The sequence below is a fragment of the Amblyomma maculatum genome, chromosome 1 (genome assembly GCF_055883805.1).
Source record: "Amblyomma maculatum isolate TAMU_Amacu chromosome 1, ASM5588380v1, whole genome shotgun sequence".
NCBI classification, from domain to species: Eukaryota; Metazoa; Arthropoda; class Arachnida; order Ixodida; family Ixodidae; genus Amblyomma; species Amblyomma maculatum.
The window spans coordinates 109,227,413-109,240,872 of NC_139344.1; the positions used below are offsets into that span (position 1 = coordinate 109,227,413).

Below are 13,460 nucleotides of genomic sequence, written 5' to 3' on the forward strand. Positions count from 1 at the left end.
GGAAATAAATAGATAAAAATGAAAAATAAAGACGCTCTCAGAAGTACCTTGTAACTGCTAGCAATGCTGTTTTAGTTACATTCTAAAAAAAAAAAAAAAAAAGATGTGCCACTGTTCGACGAAACTTTATTGCAGCATGCGTGGACCATCGCGCAGTCGTGAGAGCCGAAATGTAATTTGCGCTGCGCACATTCAGAAGAATAATTACTCGCATTTGAATACGCTGAGTACTTCTTTATTAGCAACAGCATACACATAATCAAAAGTCGAAAGTATATGAAGTGGTTTAAAATGAAATGCAACAATGCCTGCTATAACCTTGCTATTAACGGAACGAAAGAAAAAGAGAGCGCCTATGGTACAACAATAAATAAGGTGCAAAGGTGAGCTTGCGACGCAAGCACAATGGTGGTAGTAGCAAACAAGGAACTACTGTACAACAAGACACCACGGCTAGACTATTCACATAACACAGTAGAGGAAATGCATAGGAGTGCGGGCAACCCCTCGGTGACATCTCGTTGAAAAGCGTGGCATACGTCGGCTGAATGTTTATCTTAGGAAAGTAAATAGATAGGCGACATTGCACGACAAGACAAACCCTGTACACGCGCTCTTCCCGAAGACATGTACGAATTTTCTTCCTTTATTACGGCTTCCTCTCAGTCGTGTAATACTTGCTCTTGGATGCCCTATGCAGGGATTGCAAACACACAGTGGTTAGTAAGCTTTGGTTTTGTGCATGTACACAGCAGCATCGTCAATACCATGAAATGTCTCCCCAAAAAGCACTCTACATCCCTGCGTACCACTCAATTTTGTGATCTTGACGGAAATCTTCGGCGCACTCGACTTCACCGCCAAAGCTTATTTCAGCGATCCTTCGGATACGATTGAATACACATAAAGAAATGTGCGCAGGAAAGGAGGGAAACTTCGTTGGTCGTAGTTGATTCTCTGAAGCTGTATGTGTAGCGTTACACTATACCTCGACTGGACAACGACTAAAAAGCTCGCGCAATAATGCTACAGTAGCTACCACACTAGAAGTATGTACAAAGCCGTAACGTGACGTTTAAAGATAAAACGGTGAACACAAAACGCCCGCATATTTCTGCAGAAAGCTGCTTCATGGCCAAAACTCTGAAATAGCTCTGAGAAATGTAGCAAGAATAAAAAAAACATTTTTTGATCTGAAGGCGGAGGCATGCAGGGCGCTTGATTAGGGAGCCTTACACTTGAGGCAGGAAAATATGGCGCGACGCAAACAAGATAGGTTTTCTTGCATCGGCGCGAACAGAAGCGTTATGTTTCTAATTGTGCACATAACAATAAACGAGGTACTTTGTGTGAATCTGGTGTAAAGAAAGTCATGCATAGCGCTATATATTGCGAGCCATCTGTAAAACCTCAAATAAAGTATACTTGGATGCAATCGCCAAGCATCATTTTTGTGCACAGATAACTGTCAATTCGTGGAGCAGTCGGCGAAAATTCAGAAGCGGATGTAATTGTTACATTCAGTTCAGTGCCGCAAGGTAAGTCATTCTTCACTGATTTATAAACCGCTCTCTAATTTTACATAAATAGCAGTAAATAGAAGGTCTTCTTGAATCAGAACCTAGCTATACATTTTAAACTCATTACGGTATATTATCATCTGCAATAAAGTAGAGAGCTTCGGCTCTACAGAGTAGATACCCGCTGTTTCAGAACTTGAATGGTTTTTTGATAAACGCCCTTCTCATCGCAACTGGTCTCCGCTTTCTCGAAATATTTAAGCAAACCATTCCGTAAAACACTGGATAATAGTTGATTACAATTTGCCGAATGAGCCGCAACAAAGGCACCTGCTCCTGAATTCTAGCTCATTTTTGTGTACAGCGTCACAGGCCTCTTGCACAGACCCATGGCGTTATAGCGGAACAGCAGATAAGGCCTAGCCTCGTGCTCATCAGGGCAAACACCTTGACTAATTACTGAATAAACCGACATTTTCTGCGAGGGCACGACGAAACAAAGGACACAGAAACACTGATCACTCTTCCCTTTTACGCTTTCTCAAGCTGGCTATCTGGTGATGTAGTCGATGATGGGATGGTACGAGAAGTTGATCTTCTTGGCAACGTCTCTGGTCGTGGATGGCTCCGTGGTGGTGACCACTTGAAACCGCTTGCCGTATGGTCTCTGGCGGACTGGTTCCACGAGCAAGACATCGCCTCGCGAGGCTGTCGCTGGCGCATGGCTAATGCGGACGTCGGCCGAGCCCTGCGATGCCTGGCCGACATGCGGGTGCCGCTCACGCGCTGGTTCGTGGTACCTGCGTGACAGTGGCTCTATCTGCCTGAGCACCACGAACGTCGTGCCACCGCTGCTTCTTCGGGTTGAGGTCGGAGTTAGAGGAAGAGCAGAACGGTGCCAGGAGAGAAGAGAGAAGAGCCAACAGTCAGTCAGGTCAGTACGGGACGAACGGGAGAGGTCGATGCAAGAGGAAAGAAAGGACGTCGACTTATTCAGAATTAAGATCTCGCTAAAGATCATTCTAATCCTGTTATACAACATACATGGGCTCAATTTAGTGCGATAAAAAAGTGTCCACCTTAAACGATATTTTTATTTCTTACTCGTGCGTGCACGCATATTTTAATTCGGGAAAATTTTGAGGCACGGTGTTTGTCATTCATTGCCCTCGGGAATGTGGGATGTAAAAGCGTGCAGGCACGTTGTAATTGCGGTCTTTACGCCATTGAAGTGGAGACTCCTACCTCTCTGACATCGGGCTCGATATACGGCACTTTAAAATCTAGTATCCGGCACATATCTCGAGTTAAACTACATAACGAAGCCAGGCCTAATTTACCGTGTGTCTTGAATATGCACAGAACTTAGAAGCTGCCTCGAAAAAGCAGTTGCCATACCAATAACTGTTCGCTAAATAATTCTGATTTATTGCTTTACTGAAGAGCTACGAAAAGGGCACTGGCAGATTGTTATTGAAAATGATTTATGGTCATCTTGAACGCGTTGCAGACAGTGTGAAGATGCGATACGTTTTTGCTTGACGTCCCTTTGTTACGTTGTCATACAGTTAGTGAAAATATAGTTTGCTTAGGTGTGCAAAGGTTTGGGGGGAAAGTCTGGTGAAAAGATTAGGAGGTTTAATTGATGAGTGCGTTTTGCGCAGCGGAGGGAACAGATTTCTCGAAATGAGCATAAAATTAGTCCGGAGACTTTCATGGTGAGGAAAGTAACGGACTGGAAACGTGCTGTTAATAGAAAACGCCACAGATTAAGACCACGGAACACGTTTGCGACACTTGTGCAAATTTTGGGAGCCTATACAATGTCTCGTTGGGAAAACAACAACAATGAATAGACTTTAGAAATACATGAGAGGATAGCCAGCCTCAGATTTAAGTAGCGATAATAGGCAAACTAAACTGAAAGTTGTGCTTACCATAGCATGTTCTGGCTGAGAAATTATTACTGCGTCATAACATGACTCATAGTATAAATGACTCGCGCCAGGGTTCCGCAACCTCAATCAATCATTTCGTGTAGGTTTGTTGAAAGCCACAACATTTTGGCATGCATAACTTGTGAAGCATCAACTAATTTCTATTCATTAATTGTACACGCTGCTTGCCTTTCTCAGAGCTAAGAAGGAGGAGAGAATGCAGAAGCTACCGGTATAGAGTACGATAGTGTCTGTAAAAAGTTTGTACATTGGGAAGGGGCGGCATTAAATATAGAGCGCAACTAATATCAGCACTGGAAACATTTCACTGCACACTGCACAATCCTACACATATTTCCAAGTGAGCAATTTTACACAGTTGTACTGTATTCGTGCCTTGGATATTCGTGATAAGTACTTCAACTCAAGGAATACTAATAATATCCCCGAGTAATTTAATGGCACACAATGTAAATGAACTAAAGAGAAGGCGTTTTTTACGGAACATTGCGGTTCATCAGCTATATAGTACTGTTTTCGCGCCACTGGTTTCGAAAGAGTGCCTAAACTATTTTATAGTAGCATGGCCCGTTTCTACCGCAGACGAGACAATCGATGCTTGAAAGCATTTTGACATATTACGAGCAATTGCAGTTCCGCCTTGTCAATCAAACGCCCGTCAATTCGGCAGTCCGGACAATTCTGACAGTCGGCAAAGCCCCAGTCTACGTTTATATATCTCTGTAGCGCGTTAATTCTAACGCAGCTGGGCTCACGTGTATTGGTATGTTTGCACTGCGTCTAATCTCTGCTGCCTCGAACGTCGCTTGACTCAAATTGGTTAATTCAGTCTGGCTCCTGAAGGATGGCTGTGCCGTAGTGAGTCCGTAAACCTCTGATGTGCACGACGCTGCAGACCTGACGGCGATGGTATAGCACGTTGTAGCTGAAAAACTGTCCGGCCGCGTTTCAGTTTCCCATTCTCATCTCCACCCGCCCTCGGAGACTGCGGTTATCGGCCGCACATAAGCCGGCAGGGAAGCGCTTCACTGTTGACCTTCCCGACCGTGTGCGCACAGTAAAGCATCTGAAGGGAACAACAGACAAACCGTAGTTGCCGCGGGGTTTTAATCTGAAAGTGTCAAGACTGGCACCCTGGCTTTTGCCAAATAAACTTACTATGACGCGCACTGTTTTTGGACGTGTTCTGGGAGCAGTGCGTTAATTAGCGCCTTGAGACAGTTTTCACATTTCTTCAGGCCGCTATTTCAAAGCGCGTTAAGCAGGCGCATTTTTTTTTTTTTTTTTACATTCCGATTATCCTAGTGACATCAGAAACTTAATAGAGAAAATTGAGATCGAAAAAGAAAAGAATTCAATTACTCCTTTGTAATAGAGTAATTGAGTGCCTGATTTTCTTTCTTGCGAAAGCCGACCTTTGCAATGATGCAACTCCTCCGACTCCACGGAATTGTATTTGCAATACTGCTGCTCAGTTCTCCTATGCTCTTATTGACTCGCATTCCATGTTGCCTTATAAACCTTTTAGCCTTGAAAGGGTAATAATTTTCTTATTTTGTACATCTATGAATTCAATGTGAACAAGGAGCATTAGGTGCGAACAAATGCAGGATACAATGATGGCGCGAATTTTGTGAATGCAACAGCACACAAGGAGCGCCTTAGGGAATGGTCTGGTCGGAATCTTTTCTGCACCTTGTTCATTTAAAGCTTGAAACCGGAAGACGACAGCTGTCGTGCACTTCAAGATTAAAAGCAGTCTCGCGATGGCTTGAACCTTAGTTACCGGCTAACTGCGCTCGAACATGCGTCACTGTCTCCGTTCCAACTCCATCAATGGTGGGAGCATGCGTAACCCGACAAATAGTCGGGTTGGCCTGAGAACTAGGTTTTAACGAAGTATATGATGGTTGTGTGGCTCACAGTGCAATTAGCGCTTGGAAAAGACGAGAATGTGCATGAGTTTTGCTAGAAAACCTGGGCATTTCATATACTTTCATGCGCGTGCGCCTCGCACACAAACACTAAGCCGAATCGCAGGCGTTGTCGTCACTTAAATAACAGTTCTCTACTCTCCTTGCTGGACGCATTAATAATTCTAGATCGTCCTGAGCATGAGTTTTCTATAACAATAAAAATGAGGGCACGCTATAAAAGAAAACGAGCCACAGTAGACAGTGTTTGCACTTGCTGTGGATATGGAAAATTTGAGAGGTAGCTGACGGGAGCGTTGGCAATATTTTTGAAATATCTGCTCCTCTCACCCTGTTATCCAACATTTTCTTCATGAAAGTGTTCAGGCCCTGTATAGGACTGCTTCTGAGCCCTCTCTTTTCGCCTTTTCTTGTAACTCATACTAAACATTTGCTAAGACAAGCACTCTTTGTGCTTTGGCAGGGAAAGGACGCTCGGCTCTACAACTATTGAACAAGTCAAGTGTGACGCCATCGCACGGTGATGTTACGAGAACAACACAAGCAGGTATGGTTCTAAATGCTTCGAGATTTCCTCCTTTCCTGTAATAAAAAACTGATAGCGACAGCTACGCCCCAATCACTTAAAGAGCAGTCGTCTCGCAAGTCTATACTTATATTGCAAGAAGAGAGAAGCCACGTATACAAGAGATGGTAGGGCTAATAGGCTCATGATTGCCCGGGCGCTTCCATTTGCCTCAACATCAGTCTCACGTACCTCGTGAAAAGCGCGTCTTCCTCGGGCGCTTTGAAGGGTTTTTGGTAGTAGCGAGGCCTAGCGCCCGGTGGCAGGGCTTCTTCCGTTTCATAGTCGCTGGAGGGCGGCGGGGGCCTGCGGATGCGGTTCGGTTGCACATACTTAAGCGGTTCGGCTGCGACAGCCGGAGCCTGATGCGCCCACCGGGAAGGCGGGGCGCCGGAGGTGACCACGTGCGGCCTCTCTTCCCTGGTCTTGTGGCCGGAGTAGTGAACGCCGTAACTGGGAGGCCGCGTCTGATCGGGCCTTGCGTACGGCCTCTGATACCTGTCCGCTTCATTCACCAGCTCGCGGACCACTTCTCCCGGTGGCAGCTGCTCGGCTAGCTGGGGGTACTGCCTTAGCTGCTGTACGAGTCGCTCCTGTAAACCGGTACACATAATTTGTCAAGCATTTTGTAATGACTCTGGTAATTCGCGCACGACGTCTACAGTAGCACACTCTCATATATATGTGTAAATATAAACTATTTATCATGGCATAAATGAAAACCACTTTTCAAAAAGAAATATCATTAAAGAATGTTTAAGCTGGTCTTAATTGGAATGGGAAGGGACTTGCGTAACGCTGTGAGCTAAATAGATTTTAAATATAGTGTTTCAGTTAACCACGTGCCGCCATGGGGATACCAGTCTACGGTTGAATCCATGTAGTGGGCTGCATGGCAGATTACTTTTGGAAAGGATATAAACTATTAAATTACATTACTAATTACTTTGCGGAAAATCGCAGAAAAGTAAATAATTATATTGCTCATTACTGCTCCCAGAAAGTAATGAAATTACATTACAATTATATCTGCTGAGGAATTAAATTACTTTTCAATTATTTTCTAGTTTTCATTCATGCAAAGACTAAATGAAGCTATTACACAAAAACTAAACTGTTCTCCAGACGAGAAGTATACACATTCTTTCATCTTCCCGCCAAGTTCCCTTCCAGAGACTTATTCCTTCCCTCTTTCCTTCAGCGCTTGCTATTACAGAAATAAGTCAACCGCAAAAAAAAAAGAAAAAGAAAACAAAAAGCAGGAGCATAGTAGGGCAGTCGTGAAATGACTAGCGAACCCAGCGTCTTGCTGCCCCGTAGCTGTTTCTGCGATTTGAAGGGCCCGAAGGAGCTAGATTATTTATTGCTTCTCCAGTCCCAAGAACCGACGTCGGCACCTTGTACTCTAATGTTCATGCAACTATGGCTCACGTCATGGACCCTTCCGCATGTCTCCCCACCCTGAACCTTCCCTCGCCCCTTCGTAACGAGTGTAACCAGGCACCACTGTGCCCTAGCCGACGCAACAGGGAGTGCCACTGCGCCGCGCTCCCATCTAGTTTTCAACTCCGTCCTTCTTACACCATCTGCCCTTGGTGCCTTGTATCCTGCTGCTCGGAGAATGGTTGCCATGGAATAGTGACCCTGTGCACAGAAGGTCTCAGACGCTCTGCTCTGATTTGGTTTTGTCGCACGTCATTCCTGCTTTCGCGGCACTCTACTTTGTTGTCTATTGAAGGAGTAGTGGCGCACTTTAGTAAAAGTAATTTCGAAAGGAATTAATTACTTTTGCTGGGAAATTACTTTCAAAACGTAATTTATTACATTACTAAATTACCGGAAAAGTAATTAAATTACAGTAATTTCATTACTGTCATTCAATTACTGCCATGTCTGGCGGGCTAGGCGTATACGAACCAAGCTACGGCGGAGGCTGCATCTTCTAATTCCGAAGGTCGAGGCGGAAACTCGCCGCTGTAAATCGTTCAGTGGAAGAGGCACCCGTGGTGAAGAGGTCATGGATTTGTATCTCTTGAGCAGTATGCGATTTTCTTTTCTGCTGCTTTCTGTAAAACTATGTTCGCCTGATATAATTAGGCAAGTGATATTTCAATCTAATCTACACAAATACTATTATATTTTTTCGTCTTCCTTGGTTTTAATTATATTGTCTTGTATCGTGCGCACTGATTATTGATTATTCTGACGGTTAACACAGACTGGAGCACATGCCTGAGATGCAAGTAACACTTTGATCACAAAGTCAGCTGTGATGAGTAAGGTAACCTTTATGCAAAATTTGTACTTGTGGTTACAATTCACGCTAGGCCCTCTCTTCTCGAATTCCACTACTTTTCCAAAGGAGGCCCTTTTTATACACAGGATCTTTCAGCGTTACGTCATCAGAAAAGAGTTCTGACTTCCCGTCTCAGCTGTGCCAGGATAGTCATACCTTGTAAAATCTGAAGTCATCTTTCTTCAGCCGGCCAGATCTTTAACTGGCGTGCGCATGATGTCCTCTTTTCTGTGCTCCTGCGACTTAGTGCGGATGAAATTTGACAGAAGGTCAAGATTACGCAAGGGCTTGGTGAGCCCTTGGTTATACTTGGACTTTTCGCAGGTTAACTCCTCTGTAACGCTCAGAATCACAGAAAATGCTGCCGTCACGCACACCTGTTAAAGACTTGGGCAGCTGTACATGCCTGTGAAGCGCACCACATTTTCCTCGCAGTAATATTAGGTGGATACAGATAAATACTACATTCGTATCGATTGCTTTAGCAGTGACATTGCTACTTATGTCTAAAAGCCTTATAGCTATTGCACTAAATGAATTATTTGCTTATAATTTCATTTTTTCATTTGATTCATTTTTTTTTTCATTTTACGGTAAACGAATGTCTTTGTAACGTAAACGAATGTTTTTGTTCCTGATTTTCTTATTTATGAGATACAATGTTTGTAATCCCCCTACAATAATTCTCCATGGGCGATGTCGGTATATGGATAAATAAATAAATATGGTAGCAAAGTTTCTATAAACAAATTCCTGGGGCACTCTAATTGTTATTGTTATCTTGATCAAATCTACAATTCAAATCAAAATTGGTTGGCTGACGCAGGTACTTGCTATAATAAGCGGGACAGTGGACGTTTTAAAAATTTATATGCCACACTTCACTGTTACAGATAGAAAGCAGTTTTCCCATAAACTCATTCTCTATCATCTGGCTGAAAATATATAACCTGAGAAACGAGCTCCGAAGGTTGAAACCGGGAATCAGTAGGGAAGGGGAGATGTGATTTAATTCTAATCTAATAATACGTGAAACAGCAGCCATGCAGTCACGTCAATGGAGGTGGCAGCATGCCAGTTATCTGCCATTCGTCCATTCGCGCGACCGTCTCTTGCGATTTTTTTTTTTTTTGCACCCATTCCTCGTGAATACACGGCCTGCAGTTTTTCGAAGCCACTTCTGTTTTGTGCTCGATGAAAGTAACAGCACGCAACATATGATTGTATTCATTTTAATTAATTAGCCATTTGCATGATCACCTGCCCTGTAATATAGCAAATTAATGTATTTGAGGCCGCAAAAATGAAGAACCTCTTCAATGAAAAAAAAAGCTCACCTGTGCTTATTTGGCAATGGGGGACGGAGTAACGCCATTGCAAAGTCTCATATAACAGCTGAAAGCTGAAATTGAGCACTTTATGTGTTAAACATTTCTTATGAGCCGCCTGGAATCTGCTCTAGAATGGGAGAGCCATTTGCATATCCGTATCTCTTTTAAAATATACATTGCGGAACTAAAACCTCCGAGGTATTTCGACGGTACGGGCTTCGGTGCATAAAATGACATTTCTCTTGCCCTCGCTTACTCTGCCAAAACTATGTGCCACCGGAACGTCGTATCGTGTATGACAGCAAATAGAGTATAAAATGGACTGGGGAATCTGAATGCAAGCAGGACGCAGTAACTCGTCGTGCAGCGTAAGAAGAACCGAAAGTTCCCTAGCTATGCGGAATATTTTCTTTCATATAATACCCTTTTTCCCGCAATTATAAGAGCGGCCTTTTTTTTTTTTTTTTTTCAAGTGGGAAAACAAAACGCATATCTAGGTTACTTAGTTCGAGGCTTATGCCGATGTGAGAGCAATAAAGAGGCATGTTAGCGAATCCTCACGAAGATCACGTGTGTGTTACCGCGCGGTATGTCTATTTCTCTTTGTCGCTCTACACAATACCCATCCAGTTATATGGCCAGTATTTTTATTTCGCGAGTTTCATGCCAGCTTGCCAGTACCTGAATTTTCGCAACGAGAGCGTCAATAAACATATCTATCGTAATAGAGAGAAACCTGATAATTTGGTCTTGATCAATTCGAACTGCAGTTCAGCCCCGTTCAAATCAGTTCTATCAATTGAGAGGAAACTCTCCAAAACACTAAGGGAAAAGAGGAAACACTTCACAGGTCAGAGTTCAGTTATGAAGTAATTTTCTTGTCGCTTTCAGAAATTCTCGGCGCACTGAAGTGAGCGATCAGAGAGAGAACGACGCAGTATTTACTGTGCGTAACAGCCGCGCCCTATCCACTGTTCCGCCTATTTTTTCGCTGCTATGGAGATTTTCAGCGCCGAGAATACAAGTATAATTAGTTCGGGTTTGCCCTCTATCCTACGAATTAAGTTTACGATATTCTGCAATGTTTCACACCTCAAAACCACAGTCCATAAAACAGCAGCGTGCATCACCAACAGGCCTCTTTCTTAGCTTAATTTTTCGTTACTTACCTTTGCCTAGTCCCGTTTTGCACATACTGTGGCACTACCCATGAAACTTTCTCAATGATGCATGAGCGCTGTCACCTGTACCGACTTCCCTAAGGAAATGTGGTGACGCTAAAATGTTTATAGCGTTTAGCTTACGAAATTGTTATCAGGAAAGCTCCGCTGCGCTTGTACCGACGAAACCACTCCCGCGGGAAGCCAATGTGTTTTTATTATTTTGAGGGGAACACTTAAGCTCCATCGTTAAGGGAAATATGCGACAGCGTTAATGGTTCCCTTTTGTCGGCTCCCCTTGGGGATTCTCGTTGACGTAAATACATTCTGCTACTCTCTTAATCACTAATTCCTTAATGTGTGCCTCTGTTATCTCACACAAAGTCATTAAAATAGAGTTGTAGGCAACCACATCATATAAAACACTATCCCACATATATACTAAGCACCGTCACGGCGGCTCGATGGAAGCGCAGCGCCGCTTTAACCAAGCCATGCGAAAGTGTCTTATTCGGGATTCAAGGAACCCTGAGCGTTCTATGCCATTTACATCCTCTCATCTCAAAGACCCTGGCCGAGTTGGCAGCACCTGCCAAGTCGGCCATGTCATGTGGCCTCTCGACGCAGCACAACCAACCGATCAGTCAGTGCCCGGCAATGTCACCTGCCAACCAGCACCTGACAAAGGCATGCTCGCGATTTTTCGCTTGCAGCGCCAACAACGGCGGAGCGGACTTTCTAGGTAACGGGACTTCTAACGCTCTCGCGTCAACACTTAAAAAGGTCGAAGCTTAATACACCTTGGGCGACCCTATATATGCCAGCTCGTCATTCCTTCTGCGACCGAGCGCGAACCGCTCTGACTGGTTGTATTCCGCGCAGTCTAAGTGCGCTCAGTAGGATTCCGCGTCGTCGGGTTAACACCAGCCCATTAAAATCAAATGCTGAACGTTTTTCACGGCGTCTCAGTTTATGCATGATGGTGGCGGTGTACGTTAGCTGGTACATGACCACTCTGCATGGCGTGTAGGTAGAACCGGTGATGAGAAGAACAGTAGCGCGAATTGTTCGTAGAACTGCTACGATACCACTGTAGCTGCAGCGCTGTGCCTTTGTTTCTTCTCCGCGGTTAGCGTGGTTCACCATCATATACATCTACTTGTATGCCAAGCTCGAGCAATATGTCCTAAACAGCCGCCTCTAGAAAATGCGGCCTGCGGCACTGAAAGCACCGAAGCATGGTTTCATGTCCAAACCAGCTGCCAAGAGCAATTCAGAAAAGAATTCACTCATTATTCGGTCCAACAACAGAGTAAAGACGTAAAAGACGGCAATAACATCTCGAAAAGTTTAGAATGTCACAACTCCACGTGGCTCCAGGGCTGAGTCCTGGAAAGACAATTTGTAATTCTCTAGAGACGTTATGAATTCAAAGCTTAAGAAAGAAAACCAGAACGGTTTATTTCGAGTCGTTCGACTTCATAACAAAGGAGCCAGAAACACTGAAACTAGCGGCAGCAAGAAGACGCGAGCACGCACTATTGTTTCTGTCTAGAGCACATCTCTACCGCGGATCAGTCTTTCTGACAAGGTATTTGCCCCCATGCCATCTCAGCATTTATCCTATCTCGCCATCACACTATTTTAAATTTCAGCCGTTTACCATTGCTCATAGGCATTTATATAGCATATATAATTGTTACTCTTTCTGAAAGTTCACTTCATGCAGTAAATCACTTCTGATGGTAGCGTCTTTTATCTGAACAATTTTTCGTCATTTTGGGAGTGAAGACGTTCGTTATTTCTTGAAGGGAAAGTTGAGCCAGCAAAAATAAAAAATAAAAAATGAACCACAGTGCGAGGAAGCCCTGTGCAGGTTTCAAGTGCTAAATGTCAGCCCTCGGTAGCTATTACAAGAGCGGTGCGGAGCAATGTAACGACATCAGTTTCAGACTCTGTTATTTTACTCTGCGCTGCTATAAATCAGCGCTTCGATGACTTTTTTCTGTTTATTAAATTGCGACTTTTTGCAACCGAACTCCGTGAGAGTACGCAGCAAGAAAAAAACAACTTAAGTTGTACATAAGCAAGAACACCATCGCTATACGTATTCTTACATCATAGTGATCAACAATCGAGAATGCGGTGATCTCTGTACGACACTTTCCGAAACCTGTGTGGTGTTGCCTGTACAGATAACCGAACTTTATAACTCGTTGAACTAAAGAAGTAGTTTTATGTACTCTCTGCACAGACTCGGTGCTCTAATGTAACAGCCGATCAGTCATCGCCCCGACAGTGCACTCGACGACGCCTAAAGCAATATCACCGTGTTCAACTAAATAATGCTGCTAAATGTGGCGGCGAGGGAAAGAAGACCATGTCGACAGTGCGCTGATATCGTTCCGATATGGCGCAGCAAAGCATAGAGTGAATGTTGCCACGATCACGACAGTGCCAGCTGTGAAATACTGGAAATTGACACATACACGTCTCGACCCCATTATTTCCTCAAAGTACGCTTTACAGCATTGTATATAAAATCAATATCATACCCAGGATCTCTGCGGAAGCTTTGCAATAAATCAGCCACACGCTGCAAAATTAATAACTGTATGTTCGATAAATCTTGACGGCGCTGATCTACAACTTCCATGCCTCATTGGCGATCCGCGTATTCGGAAGGCTGAGTTGGT

General features: G+C 44.0%; 1 protein-coding gene across 1 annotated transcript in view; it reads right to left on the reverse strand.

Annotated features, from left to right (window-relative positions):
* Positions 1 to 333: 333 nt before the first annotated feature.
* LOC146203477 (uncharacterized) overlaps positions 334 to 13,460 on the reverse strand; it is a 37,419-nt gene continuing 24,292 nt past the window's right edge. The window contains exons 4-5 of the mRNA XM_084585679.1: positions 6,170 to 6,570; positions 334 to 2,320 (exon numbers count right to left, since the gene is read on the reverse strand). Of these exons, the coding sequence (XP_084441805.1) occupies positions 2,071 to 2,320; positions 6,170 to 6,570 (651 nt within the window). The 3' untranslated portion in view covers positions 334 to 2,070. The remainder of the gene's footprint in view (positions 2,321 to 6,169; positions 6,571 to 13,460) is intronic.